The sequence below is a fragment of the Hyalella azteca genome, unplaced genomic scaffold (assembly GCF_000764305.2).
Source record: "Hyalella azteca isolate HAZT.00-mixed unplaced genomic scaffold, Hazt_2.0.2 contig17243, whole genome shotgun sequence".
NCBI lineage: Eukaryota > Metazoa > Arthropoda > Malacostraca > Amphipoda > Hyalellidae > Hyalella > Hyalella azteca.
The window spans coordinates 155662-178476 of record NW_025947034.1 but is presented as its reverse complement, the minus strand read 5'-3'; the positions used below and the strand labels follow the sequence as shown (position 1 = coordinate 178476).

Below are 22815 nucleotides of genomic sequence, written 5' to 3'. Positions count from 1 at the left end.
GTCTTCTAATAACAACACAACATAAAATCTTATGTAGATGAGAGACTGAATTTTCACAGAAGCCAAGGCATTCACGATCGAAAAATAAACGCTTGTTTTAGATATCTAAAACAGTATAGTACATTAGAAAGTTATACAAAAAGACAAACACGTGATTTATAAACAATTTAAAGTGAAGAACATGAGTTTAATTCGAATATCAACCATTTATAATGTTTCTCTTTATACCAACTTGAAATAGGTGAATGAAATTAAAATAATCAATTGAAAGTTTTTTTCTGATCAACTAAATGTCCTTGAATAACATTAAAATGTTTGCAATTAGATTGTAAATTATTAACATCCTTTAAAAGTCTCGTAAAATTTATATTACCCACACGCGTTCCAATACCCGGCGAGATCAGGATGCCTATACATGTTCTTCACTATAAATATTACAGACTGTACTTTACTGTAAATGGGAAGAAAAATGCAGTGATCATTATTTTTTCGAAAAACGTTTAAATTCGGACGAAAAGACGTAATACTTCATACGGAGCTAAGAGTGTTTGCTAGGAAAATTGCTTGAGTGTCGCAGTGAAGAGTTAGTCACATAATAGAATAGAATAGAATAGAATAGAATAGAATAGAATAGAATAGAATAGAATAGAATAGAATAGAATAGAATAGAATAGAATAGAATAGAATAGAAACATATATACGTCAGTGGACAGAGTAAAGGATGGGAGGATGAAATTTTGTAGGAGAAATGTGCGTAGTATTCAACGACGGGTCTTGGATATAGTTCACAAACATTAGAACCGTCTAACATTAAACAAATTTTAAGACAAAACAAGGATTGTCGAAGAAAGTCTGAAAATATGGAAGACATTCGACAAAAGATTTTTGGGTCAGGCGCCCCCCAAGGAAAGGTTGCTCGCTGATGGAGAAGCGAAGAGCCTCATGAATAGGCAATCAGAATCGAACGACGAAGACATATATTGACATTAAAAGTCATGGAAAGTCACGTACGAATATAAAAGTAAAAATTATGATTTTGCAGAGGCCAAAAGTCATAGGAGTCAGCAGTTTAAAGGGCAGTAAAAGCATGATGTTAAAGAACCCATTGAGTTTTGTAATTAAGTTTATTACTCGGATTCGACTGACTGTTATATGTTAGGTGAAGTTGAAGTTTTATGAGTCGTATATGAGGCGAGATTTAAATTTTTATCTGGATGAGGTTGGAATAAAATTTAGCAAGGCTTCGGTCATTATATGAGACGGTAAAAATTAACGATAGTTAAATTTTTCTTCACTTGATATTTAAATATAGATCGAAACCGCCAGCGGTATAATTTCTAAAAAATTCTAAGCGGTTTGTTCAGTATGACATTTTGAGTCTGTTAATTTGGTGCTGTTGCAGGTTTTCAGCTCAAGTATAATAAAAGCAGATTGGCCTATACCTATTCATTTACTAAGAACATGTATAAATGTAATGATTTTTGGAGCCACGAGCAAATTTTTAGAATTAGTCATTAGATAACTATTGACCAATTAGCGGGCCAAGATTTCTGATAATTACCAGTCAATGTAGAAGAATAGACAGAATTTTAAGAATATATGAATTGTCACCGTAAGAATTAAGCGAGATTTTTTGCCGCTGTGCACTAAACCAATATAAGAAGACCGAATCTGATTGTTGAGCCCGAATCTGTTGTTGTTGAACTGATTGTGATTTGTTTTGAGCACAATCAACAAATCCCAGGTGCCTCAATCATCAAACCTTCAATCATTTCCCTGAGAGGAAATGGGCACGGCTTCTGTCATTTGCGTCGCTAATCATGAAGGCGACAAGAAGACAACCTGAAAGATCTGACGAGGGCTGCACTGTCGCCCCCACGACAAATGAACTGCAAACAAGGGCAAGTCAATCACATGAAGACGCTCGTCTGCGACGTGAGTGTCTCTTACGAATGCGTTCATTGAAGTGATTGGATGTAGGAAGGAAATGAGGTGCCACCCCATTTTCTGTGTTCATATTCAGGTGCTTGAAAGAATTTGTTGAGGATTCCAGTGATGTTTCCAGCGAATGGCATTGAATCTCAAGTTTAAACTAAAATGAAAAAATTGCCTTTAAGACGAGATGTGACAGGTCAACTAAATTAACTAATGAGAGTTTGTTCGGATAAAAGTGAAATGCACTTGCGCATAATGAAAGCAAATACGAGAGAGGGTATATGATGAGGGCAGGAGAGAAGAGTTTTGAGCATTGGATCTATTGTGTGATGACACAATTTTAAATTTAAATCGGTATTGTTGTGCTACACACACAATTGAGCACAAGAGAACAAATAAAGGTAAGAGGACGGGAACCGAGTAAGAGAAAATGGAATTCCAAGAACGCGAGTTTTTAATCTAGAAAGCAAGAGAAGGCAGAGCAAGGGAGGGAAAATAATGCGCATGTAGGGCAAGGGGAAGGGCTGAGATTTACAGTCCGTTCGAGCGGACTGGTTGGAGTGATGGGCCGGAGTCACACTACGCGACTGGGCTAACTTTGCTCCTGAACTTTCTCGAGAGAGAAATAGTTGCATTTTATCCTTGTCGTACTCTTAACTAATTTAGAGAATGTTGAAGAACCCGTACAGAAACTGAACTGCGTAAGGTGTTGGAGGAAAGATATGGGGTACATTTTCCTTGTTCCAGAGCCGGGCAAGGGGAAGTAAAAAAAAATTGCAACTAAGACTTCGTCTCAAACTAATATCAAATTTATTCTTGGTTCAAAATTGTGCACTTTAAAAAAATAACCCAATCTGTGAGAGAAAAATACTGCTTGAAAAGCATCATCAAATTAATTCAGCCTAATTATTCATATCAATTCATTGATGCCATTTTGATGGGCAAATATATTATTGTGAGGTTATTAGTTAAGTAGCGTCGAATTTTTCATTTTAGTCAATAGAGAAGAAACGAGGCAAGGATTTGAGAATGCATGCAATGTGTGATATCAGCTACTAAATTGATACTTATAAGAAAAGAAACGCAAAATTAGCACTTATGGATATATTGATTTCTTTAAAATTTCAAAATGACAACGAAATTTGGTATTTAAATTGAACATTCGGATGAATGAGGATTCTTAAATTCTGGATTCATTAGCACGTCTTTGCCCTATAGGGGTCTAAAAAGCTTAACGGCAATTTTTCATTGCGATTATATTGTCCAGTTTGCAAGATTTAGTTCTGTCTGATGGAAACTGCTGATAAAAACTCATGTTCTACTTTGACTGACGATAAATTTTAACGTTTGCAACTCAAATATCCTTTTTTACCTCATCAATATTAGAGTAGATCGGAATGAACTGCTGTAACGCAACACTATGGGAATTTAGTGCAGGATAGCGAGAATTGTTCCTGCTACAAAGAATAATGATGATAATAGGAATGGAATGAATGAAATTATGAATAATTTTGTTTTGTCAATCAGTTGGAGTCAAGTAAGATTTGTTGTGCGTCAGGGAAAACACAGAGCGTGAATTCAGCTCAAACGAAGACAGATCTGTAGGGGCCATTTCGGGTCAAGAACATTGTCATGAAGATGGTACTGTTGAAGCATAAGTATGCCAGAATACTTGTGCAGTTTTGCAAATCCTACGTGGACAAAACAAAGGGTGGAAAGCTCAAGAAGAAAATACTGGGCGGTGAAAGTGCAGCAAATACATTCAGCGGCACTTCTGACCTTCTGTCCATCGAGAGAGACACTAAAAGTTCCTTCATGCTGGACCGCCGCGACCCGCTGCCACCTGGAGTCCTAATGGGTAACACATTTGGCTCGTCAGTGGGCGGTACAATAGTAAATTTGTTCTCAGTCCAGCCACGTGAGTCAATAATACAATAACATTGAGACAGAGTAGCACAGGGCGGTACAATAGTAAATTTGTTCTCAGTTCAGCCACGTGAGTCAATAATACAATAACATTGAGACAGAGTAGCACAGGGCGGTACAATAGTAAATGTGTTCTCAGTTCAGCCACTCGAGTCATTAACATTAGGACAGAGTAGCAGAATAACATATGGCTTACAGCTAAGCCAAGTACCTGTTGAAAAATTGGCGGGGTAGAATTAATGAATTATTAGAAGTTCCTTGCAGTATACGTAGTGATGCATCACTTTTGAATTAGAAGTCAAATAAAGGGTGGACGTTTCAAGTCAACGCATAATACACAGCGTATACGAGTATACTTAAAATCATAAGGAAATTTTTATCCCAGACCACCAGCCGGATTATGGTCTGTAATAATCATCAAATGATTCTCTGTAGAGAATCATTGCTTGATGATATCCTGAGCCGATGCCCTAAGTGATGACCGCGTACACTTTCGATATACTGTAACATCAGGACTACATCTTCAGATGAAGATGTCGCTGAAGATGGCTCGAAGATGTCGCACCAAATCGTCATTTCGCTGCGTAGGAGAGTAGAGAAATTCCTACTAAGATGTTCATCCTAACAGGTTAACCGGTCATCCGCTTGAGCTAACGCTACAGTATAATTACTTACAACGTAAGCATATATAATTACTCTTAATGTTGCATCGCAACCCATGATAAAATCTACTATCCGAGCCCGTACGTATTGAAATGACTATTCGTTTTCAGGTTAGTTACGCTTTTGGCGTCGCCTGAGATCAAGGTTTTACAATCAAGCGTTTTCGCGTGTTATTGCAGTAGCCCATTAAAACAAGTCGGTACCGTATTAAAACGATTCATTGTTCAGTGTCGCAGTAATTTCACTGTCAGGCAGGAATATCAAAGAATATTCTTCACTACCAAGCGACAAAGTAAAAAAATGTCACAGCAAATGTTTATATTATCACAGCCAACGTTTAGAGTACAACGAAGATGAAAACTGGAACACCGAAACACAACATCGATTACCACAGAAGTTCTAGCGTTCACAATCTCTGGCAGGAAATTATTCAAAGTGGACGAGGCTTGACAAGGAACTCGTTACATCAAAGGATCCTTGGCACGCACCGAGCAAAAAATAATACAAATAGGTGCTGGAGTATTGCCAGTATTTGTTGATATTTAAGTTAGGGTTCTTAAGAGAAATAAGCACCATGAAAATTTAAATAAATTAAAAAATTAAGGTTAAACTCGAGTTGGTTCATTACATACCGTAATTCTTAAAAATCTATTTTAAATTCTCTCCTGTGATGTTCATAGCGCGTTTCGTAATCTTGTTTTGAAATGTCATGGACTGGATTTATGTAATAAGAGCACATGTATGCTTCAACCTAAAATTATGTACAAATTAAAAGGAAAAAGCCAAAAAATCAATATCCTCATTGAGAAAGATTTGTAGTTCAACTCTACCTTCAATTCCGTAATTATCGAATACAAGTATAATCAATTTGCTCAACATTAACTCAGAAAGTTACTGCTGAGAGGATTGCACACTAAACTGAGAAGTGTAACAAAAGGCAAGTCAGAATACGAATATGTAGAATAACATATCTGCTTAAATTTCAAGTAGATAAGGATAAAATATGGTTATTAAACTAGTCTTCCGCCAACCTCTGAGTAATATGATTATAAAGAAAGAAACACCGAAAGTGCAAGCTAAATTTCTACTGAGATTTCTACGCCGAGCAAAAGTACGTTACACTGCTCGGCGTGAATGCGTACTGATGAATGAGGAGGATGCGCAAGTAGGTTTCCAGTACGATAACTCATACTTCAATGCTTCATATTCTATAATAGAAGCTGCTTGACACAATACCGACTTACGCTGATGTGTTCCGCACGCCAATATTTATAGACCAGAAACCATGACAACAGAGACACAATATATTTACACCTGAAAAAAGTATTGAGTTTCCAATTGTTCACGAAGAAAGCCTGAAGATTAACATTCGGAAAGTATTTAATGAATAAAAGTTTAAATTCCTCTAACAAAGTCTCAGATGCCTAGTCAAAGTATAGAAATTAACAATAAACCACGTTCCTAATGCAGGTTAGACTCGAGACCATTTTATCACATTACTTTGATATGAATTTATTCATTTGAGAAAATATCAGGCGTTCAGAAAACCACGAGCAAGAAGATATTGCGCAAAAATGTCAAATTCAGATTTCAAAGCATAGAAAGTAGAGCAAATTTGAAAGCCGCTGAGCATGAAGGCTTGAATCTTATCAACATAAAAGAAATAACAAGCCATGTATGCTGATGCTTGAACTGATAAGCGCCAACTTTCGGACAAAAAAAAAACAAGCCTTCAAAAGCCTTCAGATTTAGTGGCATAGGGAACAATAAATAAATTACTATTGTTAGGTGCTAGTTCCATGGTGAGTTTGAAACACTTTTTTTGAAGTTGAAGTATTATTAGCTTTCAAATTTAAAAAATGGTTCTTTATTTACGCGTATAATGTTCTCCCTGTCCATAGATTTATGCGACTGTCTGTAGATTTCACGTGAAGTTAATCTCAACGCGCATCAGCGTACGTGGGTACAACTTAACTCAACTTGTATCCAAGACTTGCATAGCATGAAGGTAGCAGTTGTGCACTGCCTAATTGTCCTCCTCATTCAGCCTAACCCCCCCTAAAATTTTGATGCGTGCGCGGCTCGAAAATAGGTGCCGTCTATGACTCGGGGAGCACGTAAATCAGCCGCTCTATGTCCGCTTCGGCTTAGGGTTTCGAGAGCAGCCTCTGGACGCCTTGCCAGCTCGGTATGAATCGGCTCGACCTACCCTGCTCATACTCTTAGACGAAGGAAAAACCAAGCAGACCGAGAAAAAACTTTGCGCTGATTGTATAGCGACTATTTGACCGAAGCCTAGGTGGTCCCCGAACATTTACGCTAAGCAGTGGAACTTTCCTGCGTTCTATTGTGACTTCAAAAAATTTTTGCTTTGACTTTTGTCGTTTCCAACATTCCAAATTTCAGAATACCTTCATATTATCAAACACACGCATAGTTTAATACCGTATTTAGTTCCAGTCTATATGCGATGGTCAATGGTAATTCGGTCTGCTTGTGCAAATTTTCAGTTTCCATGGTTTTGTTGTGGCAATTAATGTCTCCTTCGTAAATTTCGGTTGTGATCATTGGTTGAACTTGTGCTGCAAAATTTCTGAACTGCCAATGGATCTTACTTAAAAACGATATCAGTAAATATATAATGAACTCTTGCGGCATTTTCTTTGCTTTGTAATTCTCTGTAAGCTATGTTATTTTAGTTAAGTTTAGCATTTTAGTTGGACCCTGAAAATATCCTGAAAGTGTCATATAAGATATGTTGTTCTCTAGCTTCTGTGACCTAGAGAATTCGTGTGAAGATCAAGCTTAATTTATATACATACTTTTTATTTTAAGTGAAACGGACCAATTAGTAATCTTCGTTCGCGCAAATAATTATTGAGAGAGCACCATTTAAACATATGCATTTAAGCACACACTTATATTAAACACATCCTGGTTAATTGGATTCAATTAGTCCTCGGATATAATATTGCTAATGATAATTAATTCTGCATGATTCTGATGAATTTCTCTTATTCTAGTTATTCACCGTGATCTGAAGCGTATTGTTTTTAATTTAAACCATTTAGATTCTTTTGAAATCTAGTATAGTGATTTTATTTTGGAACTCTTGCCAGCAAGCGACTGCTGTGAAAACACAATAAAAGATAAAAAAATGAGAACTTCTGATTGAGCTGATCTTACAAAATAGTTTAGGCCTGTCCAGCTCATATTAATTTTGACCACGAATTCCTGACCTATGAACGCTGTACTTATACAATTACATAATCCTCTTGTTTTACGCGAGAATAAGTGAATTTGGTCTTCACTTCTCAATACACGAGGCTCATCCGATCTCTATATGACCTGGCGATAAAATCACGGAACGACCAGCTTGCAAGAGGGTGCCGGCAAGTTAAAACGCCATTTCAGCACCTGCTATAAGGCGTTTTATGGCATTCATAATAACTTGCTTCAATCACGCATCAAACTTCGTGAAGATGGAATAAATTATAGAGCTACTAGCTACTCTGTGACACGATGTTGATGCACAGTTCATACATGTTAACGACACTGATGTTTTCTTCTCACATTAAATACTGGCTTTTGTCCAAGAAATAGACCTGTAAACTCTAAACACTGCTAAGACAGAAAGCCCAGTGATAAAAAAGCTCAGCCATAGCTACACTACACCAGAGTCGGGCATTTTTCCAGGCACAGCAATCATACACTGTAGTGATGCAAAGGAATTTGATGAATATAATGCTATAGTAACACTTAATAATGAACATCAAGCCGCTCGTGAGTAGAGGAAGTTACTGCTTCTTCTCATCACTAACACCATTGAAAATTATAGTCGTGGTTTAGGTGGCCACAAAATGACCGTGGCATAGCTATTTCTGTTTCGATTGTGGATTTCGAATTCGTGGAGCATTGACTAGCTGAAGAGCGCATGGTTGTTTTAATGAATAATGATGTTTGTTTCTTGTATCAACTTTTACTATTTTTTGAAAATTTACTGCAGTGTGGCAAAATATAAAAAATATTCCCTGTCTTTAAGTTGTGATCACTTCTGACTTTTAGTCGCACAAGTTCGCGCCGTCTCGTTAGTTTTGATTATTGCTCATTGACGTCGAAATGAAGTTTATTTATGAGACATCTTTTTTTGCAAAGTATGTGGGTCTCTTTTCAAAATTTCTGAAAGTTTTCAGTGCTTTTATCGACAGCGATACATTGAATAGCTTTGGAAAATTTAATTTTAACAATCAATTCCGTCCATTTGAAGAAGTTTGGATGTTTTATTATTTTAAAGAAGTATGAGCGTGTTAATGCAGCTTTATTGTCAAGTAAATTGATAATACGCTGGCATAAATCGCAAGCGATGAAAATTACATAAATATCTATCATGGATATTACATTTTATTTCACTATGATTACGGTTTTTATTGAATGTAATTGTTTATGTAGACGGTAGTCTGTAATCTATTTTGAAAACATCACCGGGACATTATATTCAGAGTACAATTGTTTTTGAGAGACGTTACAGTTCACAAAATCCTCTCGAACTTTCCCAGTTTACTGACTGAGCATTACTTCACTAACTTTTTGAAGCGTCATTTCTCCCGATTTAGTGCCGTTTTGTTCAACTAAGTTCAATTTATTCACTTTCTTCATTTTTTCAAGTTACTATTCATATATACAAATATTCCTTTGAGCAGTCCACAACGAAATTACGGGCAATTTAATCAAAATATTCAATTTCCCTTTACGTTGCGATGAACTTTCATTTAGGTGTGGTAGGCTGCCTATATGTGCTTTTGGATGAGTTAAAGAGTTTACGTAGCGAAAGATATTCTTACATGATATCCTAAAGCAATTATGCATACATTTTACCGGCAGAAATCGACTGCCGGTAAATTGGTGAGTTTTTGGTGGCTAAACATTAGTCATTTTGCTGCCGCCTGCAACCCGAACAATATTTTCAAAGAGCAAAAAGAAAAATGAAAGGTTGTGTATGAATCTAAATTGCTGTAGACCAGGAAAATGCGTGGAGAGGCTTAATAAGATTAACAGAGACTTGATGAATATGAAGTCATGACATAGACACGGATAAGAGAGATACCCGGTACCTGGCGAGAGCCTTCCTAGCCTTTTGGCTGCGCCTGAGGGTTGAAGCCAGGGTGAAAACCGAGGGAAAATAATAATAAGAATGAAATAGAAGGTACGATTTTCGGTTCAGTCATAAATCCGGACATAAGAAAATAGACATTCGAACATCAACTTCTCATCCGAATATTAGGTAGATATAAGCTTCTCTGGACCAATATCTATAATCGGTCCTGTTCGATTATAAATATAGTCTATTTATTACTGAAATTTACTTTCACTCAGTCTATTTATTACTGAAAAAATTCACATGGAAAATATACCGGGAAATGCATTATGAATTTAAGACTTGAGTGCACATTTCGTCGAATTTGTTTCCTCACACTGTTGAAGCAACCAAATTTAAGTACAGTTTTACAGTAATATCCCCCAGTCTTCAAATTATCTAGCCCTCACAATTAACTTCCTGACTATAAAACTTTTCAGGAACGTGCACCAAATTCAATATTAATTAAAAAAAAACTAACTTGAATTATAACATGAATGAATAACACGTTCGTTGAATCGGTCTAGCTGGTTACGTTCACATGCTCCGCTCAATATACTATCATAATCATTCAAAAATTATTTTGTTACGATCATAATCTAAAGGATTCGAAGCTAGGGATTAGTGAGTTGCATTCAAGTGATGATCAACGCACTCGAGTTTATGTTTCATCATTCCCCTTAGAATATTTTCACTGGGAACCTTATTTCTAACAGTTATTTCCAAGGGAACCTAGGGGAGCCATACTTTACTGCGCGTATTTCTACTGGGACCCTTTTTTCTAGAAACTAATTCTCAATAAAATAGGGTTCCCTAGGTTCCCCTGGAAATAACTGTTAGAAATAAGGTTCCCCTTAGAATATTTTCACTGGGAACCTTATTTCTAACACTTATTTCCAGGGGAATCTAGGGGAACCATATTTTATAGCACGTATTTCTACTGGGAGCCTTATTTTCTAGAAACTAATTCTTAATAAAATAGGGTTCTCCTAGTTTCCCCTGGAAATAACTGATAGAAATAAGGTTCCCCTCAGAATATTTTCACTGGGAACCTTATTTATAACAGTTATTTCCAAGGGAACCTAGGGGAACCATACTTTATTGCGCGTATTTCTACTGGGAGCCTTATTTTCTAGAAACTAATTCTCAATAAAATAGGGTTCTCCTAGTTTCCCCTGGAAATAACTGATAGAAATAAGGTTCCCAGTGAAAATACTCCATCAAACATCCCCAACGATGTTTCAAGTTTATCGCAGTGACGGGTAAATGTTACAACAATCATAACCATCATCTAAAAGGCGACAATGATCTTATCGTTATTTTTAGGAAATTATTACAATTATGTTTACTATATCTTGAAATGTTATTTCTAACATGCCAGTCAATACTTAAACCTTTTCCTGATTGAACATTTAAAAAACATTTTGTAGCTGACGACGCTCCAGTTATAACAAGCAAAGCCAATAAACAAAATATCTACAACGGTTCAAAGCGAGTCAGTTAATTAAGACATTGAAGTTTATACAAGCGGCGTGTAGATCCAAGTCTTCAAACTTCAAAGTTTTAAGGAGTCGAACAAGCTCGTGTGAATCATACAAAGCGCAGAATTACGAAATATTTGTGCAAAGCATTATTTATAATTTGTGCTCAGCTAATGTTGCATTAGACTCAACAAAATTATTGTTTTATTTGCAAATGTTTTGGTTAACTTTTGAATGTCCTGCCATTTGGGGCTTTTATTTATATAAGGTTTATAAGTATTGGTTTGATCTTAGTAATTAAAAAATAATTAAAAGCTGTTTTTTAGGTCATGATAGTCACAATTGAGAAAGTTTTATAAGCAGAAAGAATCGCTGCAATATAAGATAAGAAACAAATATTGGGAAGGGTCTCAATCAAAGGGTCAAAGGGTAAATGTGTTATGTCCCTCAGTTTGGTCTAAATCTAGTTAAATCTGCCTAATCCAGCCCTACATTACATGAATTTCATAGTCAGATTTTAGACTAATTCTTTGAGGATTCATTATACCTTCAAACTGTGAAAACAGCAAGTTAAGCATCGTGTCATACTTATTATGTCCATTAGTCCTCTGTCAGTCGATGCACTTATTTCCTGTTCATTTGAAATAATGTGATGTTGTATTACACCTCCAGACTTCCTCCCCTCACCTCTCGAGGGAATGCAAGCTCTCCCCTCCCCAGCCTCCCTCCCCTCACCTCTCGAAAGAGTGCAAGCTCTCCCCTTCCCCAGCCTTCCTTCCCTCACCTCTCGAGGGAATGCAAGCTCTCCCCTTCCCCAGCTTCCTCCCCTCACCTCTCGAGGGAATGCAAGCTCTCCCCTCCCCAGCCTTCCTCCCCTCACCTCTCGAGGGAATGCAAGCTCTCCCCTTCCCCAGCTTCCTCCCCTCACCTCTCGAGGGAGTGCCAGCTCTCCCCTTCCCCAGCCTTCCTCCCCTCACCTCTCGAGGGAATGCGTCCTGCGCCTGTACTCGCCGTCCCGGCGGGGCTCCTTGGTCAGGAGGCGCGTGAGGCGCTCCATGGGTCCTGCTGAGGATGAAGATCCTCTGCTGCTGGGGGCGCAGTCTTCCTCGCCCCCCACCAGCACCCGCATCTCCCCCTCCTGCCCGTCTTCACCTGCAACAGACAAGAAATGTTGAAGTGTACTATGAAGCCAGCGCTCTGAACGCTTCCTGAAGAAACTCCACCTTCACCTGAAAATCAGAGGCCATACTTTCAAAACTCGCTAAGTGAACATAAGTACTTACGCTCTATTTTCTTGTCTATTATTGGTGGATTTTCCCTTGAAGGCCGTCAATGATTGGCTGATGAACTTACGATCTCTTAACTTTTTTTGAAAGTAAAGGCCCTGTACAGCATCTTAGCTTCAGTCTTCATCAAGGAGGGTAAAAAATAAATGTTAAATTGATGAAGCATTTCGTAACCTATCTTGCAAAATCATACCAACACACAGAAAAGGTTACTACACAGCTGAAAATGTTATAGTTAGGTAGTTGTGAAGATTAGAAGATTGCTCTGAAGAAAGTAAACGCTTTGAACAGCCCCCTGTCAAGAGAAAATTTTCTTTATACTCGCTGATGAGCCCGTGAAGTTTTCTTCGGCGTGCTGTTTGCATGAGGCCTGTATGTTGTTTGCTTCTCCGTGTGATTCAAGCATAAAATTCATGGAAGTAAAATGGAGAGTAATGTCAATTTTCCATTTCGGCTTTGCATGAGAATGAGTAAAGTATGATTTGTGATTTTTAATGCCATTCATAGATAAGAACTTCAGTAGTGGATTTTGTGAAATGATTGAGCTTTATTCACAGCGTGGAAGTTCTAATTCCGAATTAGGTTCAACGAACAATTAACCGTTGCAAAAAGTCCAAGACGGGAAGAAAGGGATTAGGATGCTACACGTAAAATTTTACCTCGAAATGAATAAGTCGTAAACTAATACCATCAAGTGCATATCAATAACGGTGGCTGCCAAGACACGACGGTTACAAAGACATAACAAAACTCAGCTGAACTTGTGGACTCATATAATTAAATAGAAACTTGCCTGAGCTTGAACACAAGATTTGTTGCTTATCTTTTAAGATGAATAAGAAAACACGAAACAGACAAGTTTTAGGTTTGCTCCAGCTAGATGTCGTAGTCGTTTTAAGGAAGAATAAAGCTTGTCAATTAGCAGCAAGACTCACTGTATAATGCGGCCGAGTGCTTCAATTTCTGCGACCTAAACAGGCTCTTGAACAACGTAGAATACGACGAAGTACGTTTATTTTTAGTCACATCATCACTCAGGCTTCGGCGCGTCAACACTTCGAGTTGAGGGGTGGCGGTTACGCCGTGGTAACTATCCGGTCGAATGTGGTCACTGACTGTTACTACGTAGGAACTATTCGGTCGGAAGTGGTCACTGACTGTCCTCCTCCTACTCAACGAGCCTGATCTACGTCGGGAGCAAGGTTTTCTGACGCTTTGGTTTCGACACCTAGCATCGTAAGGATCAATAGAGTTGCAGCGGCTGAGCTGGACAGAACCAGTGTTATGGGGAGAACTACGAGTCGCGTGGGCGTTTGAATCAGGCAGAGACTTGAGGTAATTCTTATCAGTAGGTGGCACCGACATTTCCCGCAAGCTGCAGGATTGCTTTTCCGTGACGGAGCTTTGAGTTGATTCATATGCCTGACTAGCGGGTGTAATTGAATCGGTTCTGGACGCAGGGCGGTCCCTCCTCGGCCGAGGAGGATGAGAAGAACGCCGAAAACGGTTATTGTTACCTCGACTTGTGACGTCATTAGACGGACTTGCGACTTCAGATGTACGGTGGTCAGAACAGATACTAGTTATTGTCTTATTATCAGTTTCGAAAACATCATCGCTGAGATATGAGTCAGCACCATTGACGGGGATTGCGATAAGGCATTTACCAATGTTCGCGCGTATGCATTCATGGTTTTCTGGTTTGCAAGAAATTTCACGCCTATCATCGTTATTGTCTGCGCTATTATTGCGGTTATAAACGCTTTTGCTATACTCGCGAGTCCCATCACTCTCATAAAAAGCCGATTTGGCTCGCCGCAGGTATGGGTACGGCGGGCAAGACCGAGGCGATCCGTTGCCTTGAATGCTGCGGCTGTCCTGAGTTTCCGAGTATCTGTGTGAATCTTTAGTTCCTGAACGGCTGCTCGCCATCGTAGCCTCAAAGTTTACTCGTGGTTCAATAACTTGAAACTGAAAAAATATAAAATAAAAATGGAATGTGGTAGGTAACGTAGCTATAAGACACGCCAGTAACAGACTGCAGGCACCCCTTCTATAAACAAAATCACACGTTCGCACTTTATGATAGGGCGCTGAAAGATAAAGGTTTGCTGAAGTTTATTTATCACCCAACACCAGGTTGAAATTTTACTTTGGATTTGTCAAAAATTCTCTATTGATCACGTCTTTAAGGTGAAGCCAGCTGACTTTTTCATGTTCTGCACAAATATCTGTTTCATATTTAATGCAGAGTTTATTATGTGCATTCTGCACAGGCGTTCGAACATTCGAACGTATTTATGCCCACCAGAAAATGCAAGCAAGGTACAAGACCATATCTGCTTGTTAACTGCTCCCACACGTTCGAAGGAGCGAAGAAATTTATCTTATCTAATTTTATGATAGGATATTAATCCATTTCCTTACGCACGAAATATATTATCAGATTTACGCATATCGGGACAATAATGATTCTCAACTGAAGTCTAATCTATATGATAAGATCGTGATAGCTGATAAGCCTCTACTTGTCGCGTAATGATAAATGGGCTGTACTTACATTCGGGGAAATGAAATTATAATGAAATTATTTACCAATACTGACGTAGACCGAACACGACTTGAATTCCGCATTGAAACAACGTCGATTTCATTTATAATAAGTTAGCAATTTTTTCACCATTTGTTCAACGTTTACATGTATGCCAAATCCATTTTGTTGCGCTATAATAAAATTTAAATGTGGAATTTACTGATATCCGCTTACAAAAATATTTTTCAACATGCAATGTTATAGATAAATTTCGACCACATTTCAACGTAGCTCTGATTTCAGCAGCACTAACATATGAACTTGACTACTGAAAGCAATTCAATGCACAAGAACCCAAACATAATGTGGTCCGATTAAGTGCCCGATTACGAAAAAATTGTTCAATTTGCTTTATTTTCATACAATTACAGGCTGAAAAGATAAAGCTAATATAGCCAGAGGAAAAAAACTGTCCTTTATGCTTTGCACCAACAGAATTGAAGTTTGATAAACATATTAATATATAGAATATAAAAATTCTAGAAGGAATGAGGCAATGTATAAAGATCAAGTTAGGAGGGTCATATACATGCATTCAACCAATGTAGCCGCCATGAAAAAAAATCATGTGGTGAAATTGACTTCTTAAATATCGCCATGAACCTCCTGTATATTGGTACCTACAAATAAACATCAACTGAGGCTTTTGAATTCATAATTCATCATATCCTTTATAATTTTAATTTTTTTCTTCGCGCCAAACTTAAGAGAAAATTTTTTGGTTTGAAGGAATGGATGTTATGTCGAATTTTTTCCGAGCCTATTTATTACAATATAGTGTTAAGTAGCAAACAATCATTAAAATATCATTCCAATTGCATTATTTAAAACGAAAATTCATGCTATTTCTAAAATAATCCACACAATTTTATATGTTCTGCTTCATTTAACTATGTTTTCAGGCTAACTTTTCAATGAATAGATAAAATTGAGCTATACTCTTGTTTAATAGAAAATAAATGTATTAAATTTTTAACGTAATTAATACGCGTTCGTGGCAAATTAAGTACAATATCTTTTAATGATGATATTAGATATTAAAAATATTAAAGAATAAAAAATACTTCAGAACAACTAGTTTGGACAGTAGTGTTAACGCGTACGACTTTTGTACATCAAAAAGAGTTAATCCATATCTAAACACTAAAGATTTATGGATTGACGGAAAAGTTGATGTCTAGGCACCAATAAATAGATTTAAAACATGAAAGGTACCAGGGCAAGGGTTACTAAATTTATTACCGTCCTGTTGAAAAATTTCATTTGTTATAATCAAGACAACAGATCGACGTGGAATGTAATAACACGTTATCTCCAGTTTTAGAATGAAAACAACCAACCTTCAGCACTTCCACTGAATTTGTTATAAAATGTTTGCTGTTAAACTTAATTTAATTGATTAACAAAAACGGGATTATTGTTTTTCTTTAATCTTATCTGGGATCGAGCCATTTGAATAAGAGATACAATTAATGCTTCCTTGAATAATAAACATGTTTCCGAGATACTCTAAAAAATCCTAAAAGTGTGGAAAAGATTTCAGGTTGTTGAGTATTTGACGCTGAATTCTCTGATCACAGCATATATATTAAAGTATTAAACCTAGTCGCATCATCTCCTCAAGAGGAAAAAGACAGAATTTGTACGGAACCTCTTGGTGACTTGGTTAGACAAAATTGTCTGAATATTTAAACGTTAGGCTTTGGATTCATAACTATATGGCTATCCTTTGATTCCAGTTTTTAGAGTCGTGTTTTGAGAACCAGGCTGCAAGAGTGTCGATCCTCGGTCCTCGCATATTTAAAATAAATTATAGCAAAATATCTTTTCCGAAACAACAAATATATAATAGGTTTATAAAATCAATGCCTGCTAATTTATCACCTATTTTCATTACCCGATCTTCTAGTAACAAACAAAGTAAACTACGTAATATCAGATGTTCCTCCGCTCTGATATTCCTTGCAACCTTCGCATTATGACATTTCTCGGTTCCTAATTCGTCCTTCTTGTTAATCTTTACTCCAATCCTTTAAGATGAGGATTTCCGCTCGTAAAAAAATAAAGCAGCCCATCTTTCGTGCCCGTGCAGTCAAAGAAGTCTTGATCGATTGAGGCACAGAACATAGGCCAAAGCTACACATGATACTTTTTCCCTGCGGTTTAAAAGTAATAAATACTAACAAATAATAACAGGAATGCGTCTTTTTGTTTTTTTTTACTTATTTTTTTGATTGAATGAATAAACTTGAGATTAAACGAGTTCCTGCTATTTCTTGTATTTCTTTTGGCCCCACCAAATTGCTTGAATCAACAGACGTATAACTATCAACTCATCGCACCCTTCGTATATTATGGGTTAGAAATAATAGGCTGATATACCAAACAATTTTCTCTTTTTTGACCTTTTTTATCCTTTGATCCTCACTATAATCTGCGTCGTTGCAAACTTCACAGTTTGATCGATCAAAATTCTATCTAATTCTCCCTGTTTACGTGATTATTCGTTGTTTTGACATAGATTTGACGAGCAACATTAATCAGACGAGGAGTTTTTCATTTGTGTTGTTCACAGAGTTTTCCTTGGTATAAAATAAGCCTTCATTTATTATTATCTCAATCTGAGGGTAAAGGTAGAATTATTTTGTCGGTGTAGACTGGATAGCGAACTTGAAGCTGAGAGTTTAAAATTCACATGATAAAACTGAAAATATTACCTAGCTACTCAAGACGTAATGTCCTGACGTATTGATATATATGGTTGACATTTGCACAATAATGTGACCTCGTCGCTTAGTTGTTTTTTGGGTCATGTCAGGCTTCGACTATGTGAAATCCTATCACTGGAAAATAAACTTGCCGATTAGCTTGTTGCCGATATTTCACATCAGCTAAAAATATTGTTATTTACAGTTGTACTTAATAATTATAGGGCTTAACATAACAACTTACTCATGTAATTTGCTGTAAAATTGGTGTTTCTGAATATACCAGATGAAAGTGAGTAAGTTGACTTTCGAGTAACTTACTTAAGCAAGTAACTTACATGGGGTAAGTTGCTCTGTGGTTGATAAAGACAACCTCGTTTACTCGTGGTCAAACATTTCTGCACTGAGGATACGAGGACCGACGAATCCCTTGGACTGCCGAGTTACTGAAACTAGAGTTGTGAGGTAAGATATTTTGTTGTTTTAGTGATTACATTTATACTGGACCAAGAAATATTAAAAGATTTGCTTTTCTTGTCATGGTGAGAGTAACACAAAGGCGATTACGAATAAATTCTATCCAAAGAGGGACTCTGTTAGCGAACGTGGTGGGATATTTAGTTTTGTTAAGAATAAATTAAATTTCGCATTTTGAGATTTAGTTCGCTTTGATTGACGTAGCCTCGTTGAGACACTATCAGTGCATGATAAATTCATTGTTTCGAGATCCGCCACAGAGGCACGTGTTGTGTGTTGACATTTTGTCGGCTAATTTTGCGATGAGAATTATGTGTCAATACAGCGGCAGGTTTTTATTGGTATTGGTGTTTATTTATTTTATCATGAATGCTATTATTTATACTATGTCTATTAGGTGAGGTGGATTACAATGAGACACGGGGTACATTGGTAAATGTCAATTATTTTATATATTCAACAATTAAATTGGACAGCAGTAAAAGGAATTAATAGCACACAAAGTTAGTAAGTGCATTAGTTGACGTGGCAGAGAGACGGGTTGCCCTGTCCTGCATTCCTGAGAGAGCAATATTTCATTTTAACGTAATCTAACTAAATGTTTTTCTTTACGAATAAAATGTAAAAAGAGCGTCTATTATGTGAAGTAAAGCTTGAATGTGTGAATAATTGTTATGTTATACGTTCGAAATTTAATTACTTAAGATAAATAGTCACTTGGTTTATTAATACAAGGATGGGCTGGTGGCCGAATAATTTTAGACAATTCGTTTGGGGCACACTGGGACAGTGTCCACGGCCTATAGGTCCTCCTCAGTCTGCAAGCTAGGACCTTCCAATCTGAAAAAGAAATTAGCCGTTCGCCACCAAATATACGATGAAAAATACCAGTATCATCGTCATCTTCGTCAAAAGGATAATTCCGTATTTTACGTAATTCAACTAAAGCAATAGACGAAGAATTACTGCTAGGGAAAAGTTCAATATGTCTTTAAACCACGCACAAAGAGAACCACAGCTCCGTGATTACGTTCTATAGTAGAAATTGGTTTCACGGCGCCAAAAACATATTGTAGGCACATAGTCAAAAGACGAAAATGATGAATATGCAATATCTTCTTGCGTCTTGGAGAAATCGGAAATTGTTATATTTCATTATGCAGCAAATTTTGTATCAGTCTATATGGTAAACATTAATATCATTATCAGCAACCCTTCAAAATGTGGAACAACAAAAAGAGAAAATTCTTACCTGAAATTCGACTACAATTTCAAGGAGTGTAAAATGTCCAAATGTATTTATATTCTATTGTATTTTGTATTTATATGATTTTTAGCCTATGTAATAATTCCAATCATTGCTGAGATAGTTAGACATGAAATCAAGGATGGAATCCATTTAGCATTTCGTATTTTAGAAAGGAAAATAATTGTGTAATTTTTCAGTGATTTTTTGTTCCATTCTACCACTTTTTCCCCTAGTTATTTTTTTGTTTCTCGTCATAAACTGCTTTTCTAGTTTTAGACACAAGTCATTAACAGGATCTATTATGCGTTTTTCAGAAAGGCTCAAAAAATAGGACAGGATCCAAGGGAACATACGGTTTATATTTTTGCACAGAGTGATTCATGGAAACTTTCTGTTCTGTATTTCGCGCCAAGCAGTCAGATGTTGTAGGAAAAGGGCGGAGAGTATTTCATATGAAAGGCAAAGTCATAAAGTTTTGTGTCCTGCTTAATCAGTGGCCACTATGCATTGGACAAGTGAGAAGCGTGCGTTTGCTGTCGAGGCGTACTTTTCTAATGTCCGTACCATTATCGCTACTCAACGAGCATTCCGTTCTCGGTTACGAACTCATCCTTCTGGTCAGGTTTCTGATCGGAAATCGATTGTTACGTGGGTGGAGACATTTAGGGCAAGTTTACAATGACTGTACAAGGACCATAGCTCGTTTGAAGAACAACATACGCAAAGCAATCGCCAACACACCCGTCAATATGCTTCAGCGTATTGAACGGAACTTCAAAAATCGACTAACTGAATTCATTGACAATGGGGGCCCTTCAATTGTTCGATGTCATCTTTAAAATCAGCGATACAAAAATCCAGGTAATTTCTTGTCAATAAAATTTATATTGTAATGATATCTTTACTATTTATTTTTTTTTCATTGAGCTTTCAGATCCGGAAGTTTCCGCGAATCACCCTGTATTCAGAATTGTTTATTGTTATAGTTTTGTTCGTTATTTTCATTTATCCTTTTTCATGATCAATGGTTATAAAATGTACAAAATGTCGTGAGAAATAATAGTCAACTTTGATGTAGATCCTTTGGTGAAATAATTCGATTTGAACGGAAAGCGCTACTTGTGTCTATGAAAAGTACTATAGGCATTGTATCGCATTTCGAGAGGTCGTTTCTTTTAATTATTACTTAAAATGTGCTCTTCGGTTTGAATTTTACTTCGCTCAAAATTCGTGTAGCTCTAGAATTTCAGTCAACTCACAAACTGAGAAATTGTTGAGAGACGATAGCAGAAATATAGAAGGAAAGCAGTGTGGAGATTTTGTTGGGAGCTGTGGGGAGATTTTGTGTGCACCGAGTCAACACTGAAATGAAAAACAAGGAGCGGCTTCCGAAAAAGTGGAATGCCCGGAGTTTCTGCAAACTTGGGCAATGACAAGATTTCAAAGAATTTATTACTGTTATGCGAATGATTTTGTTTTAAAATCTTAGATTTTAAACATCACGTGCATATATGCACTTTATTTCATTTCATTTTGTTACATATTTATTTTATTCTTTCATACGTACAAAGGCCAAAAATTAATTACGTATCTCAAACAAAATTAGGGATCCTTCTGAAAAATGACGCTTCCATGTCCCAAACCAAGACCTTTTATATTTACAAACCTTCCATTCAAACTTAATGACGACAGAAATATGTATGAATGTTGGGTACAATTAAAGACATCAGGTTATCAAGAATAAATTAAATCAACTGCTTGAAAGGAGATTGCAACCTTAAACCTTAACGAAGTTATCCTCATTACATTATGAGCTTCATTTATGAAATTTGACTAGCTGATTGGCCGCTTCCAATTTTAAAAGTCAACTTGGTTTCATAGGTCGAACTAAACCATGAACATTTGAACTCTGGAAGCTGATAATATTTATTGGCTCATTTTCAAAATTTATGTTCATAGTTTACGACATAATCTTCATTTTAAACGGAATTCGGGAAACCTCAATGCTGATAAGTCGAGAAGAAAATTCTGCACTCGACGCGATCCACGAGACTTATTCAGCTAAACAAACGCACGGAAGCTGAATAACTCTCTGAACAAACGCGAGTCATCCAGCTGAGTTACCAAGTTATTGATGGTCTTTTCCAGACTCTGATACATTTATTGTATATTTTACATGATTGTGAACCCTTTGAATCAGTTTGTAGTTGAAATCATAAGCTCCCGTGCAGAGGTGGGCATTATAGCGCGCTACATGTAGCGGTAGCGGTAGCGGCGCTATATTTAAGCAATTGTAGCGGTAGCGGTAGGGCCCGCTACATATTTAAGTAGCGATACGAGGTTTTGCCGCTACAGCGCTACCGCTACATATATATGTAGATAAAGCCTTTAGATTTTACTTAATAGTATAAAAATATTATTTAAAAACTAGCATGATACATAGATAATATAAATTAGAGAACAAAACTGTACGAAAGATTTCGGTGTAGTGTGGTCAACCTCAGCCTGTTACTAGTGTCAACATGTTAGTTGTTACCAGAGGTGGGCAGTAGCGCGCTACATGTAGCGGCCGCTACATTTTCAGTAGCGGTAGCTGTAGCGGCGCTACATTTAAGCAAGTGTAGCGGTAGCGCCCGCTACATTTAGAGCATGTAGCGGTAGCGGTAGCGGCCGCTACATTTCAAAGTAGTGCTGCCCAGCTCTGCTCTCGTGCCTGTAGCTCATGAAAGCTACATTAGAGCAAGAGAAGATGAAAATTGTACGAACAACTGTACTCGTATTTCACAGTAACTGTTCCAGAGTCGGCCATGAAAAGATGACATGAGGAAGAGGCATGATAATGACTTGACCATGGAAATTAAAATGAGAATAAGCTAAATTTTACCGGATAAATGCTAATGAGGCTGCTAGACTCACGAAACAGTGGCCAACTATGATATTTAAAATAGAGAAATTATTGCTGATGGCGTTTACGATGGAAATCATATGGCTAGTGATAGCGTGTTCATCATTTACGATGAGGCTCGAATACGGCGTGCTTACCCTAAATATTGTTGGGAAAGAGCCATAGCTCAGAACGGATAATTTTTCCAGTTATTTCTTCTGTGAAGAATTGAATCGTAAGTCAACTGTTTTAGAAATAGACGCGGATCCCATGTGACGGATTAACCTATAACACTCGTGGTATACCAGTGTTCTTCATTTCAAATAATCTCAAGAATGAATGCAGTCTAGCACAATTAACTTATCAATTAATTTTCATTTCAATTAATTGTCAATCGGTTTTTGTTTGAATCCTATTTAATTAATCAAAATATAGGGGGAGGTATTTATGTCTTGATTTTGAAGCTGAGTGGTAACAAG

At 37.0% G+C, this 22815-nt stretch overlaps 1 protein-coding gene across 1 annotated transcript in view; it reads right to left on the bottom strand.

Annotated features, from left to right (window-relative positions):
• The window catches only part of LOC108673724, a 132144-nt gene that overhangs the window by 12752 nt on the left and 96577 nt on the right, over nt 1-22815 (bottom strand). The window contains exons 4-5 of the mRNA XM_018161591.1: nt 12117-12291; nt 3715-3786 (exon numbers count right to left, since the gene is read on the bottom strand). Coding sequence (XP_018017080.1) covers nt 3715-3786; nt 12117-12291 — 247 coding nt within the window. The remainder of the gene's footprint in view (nt 1-3714; nt 3787-12116; nt 12292-22815) is intronic.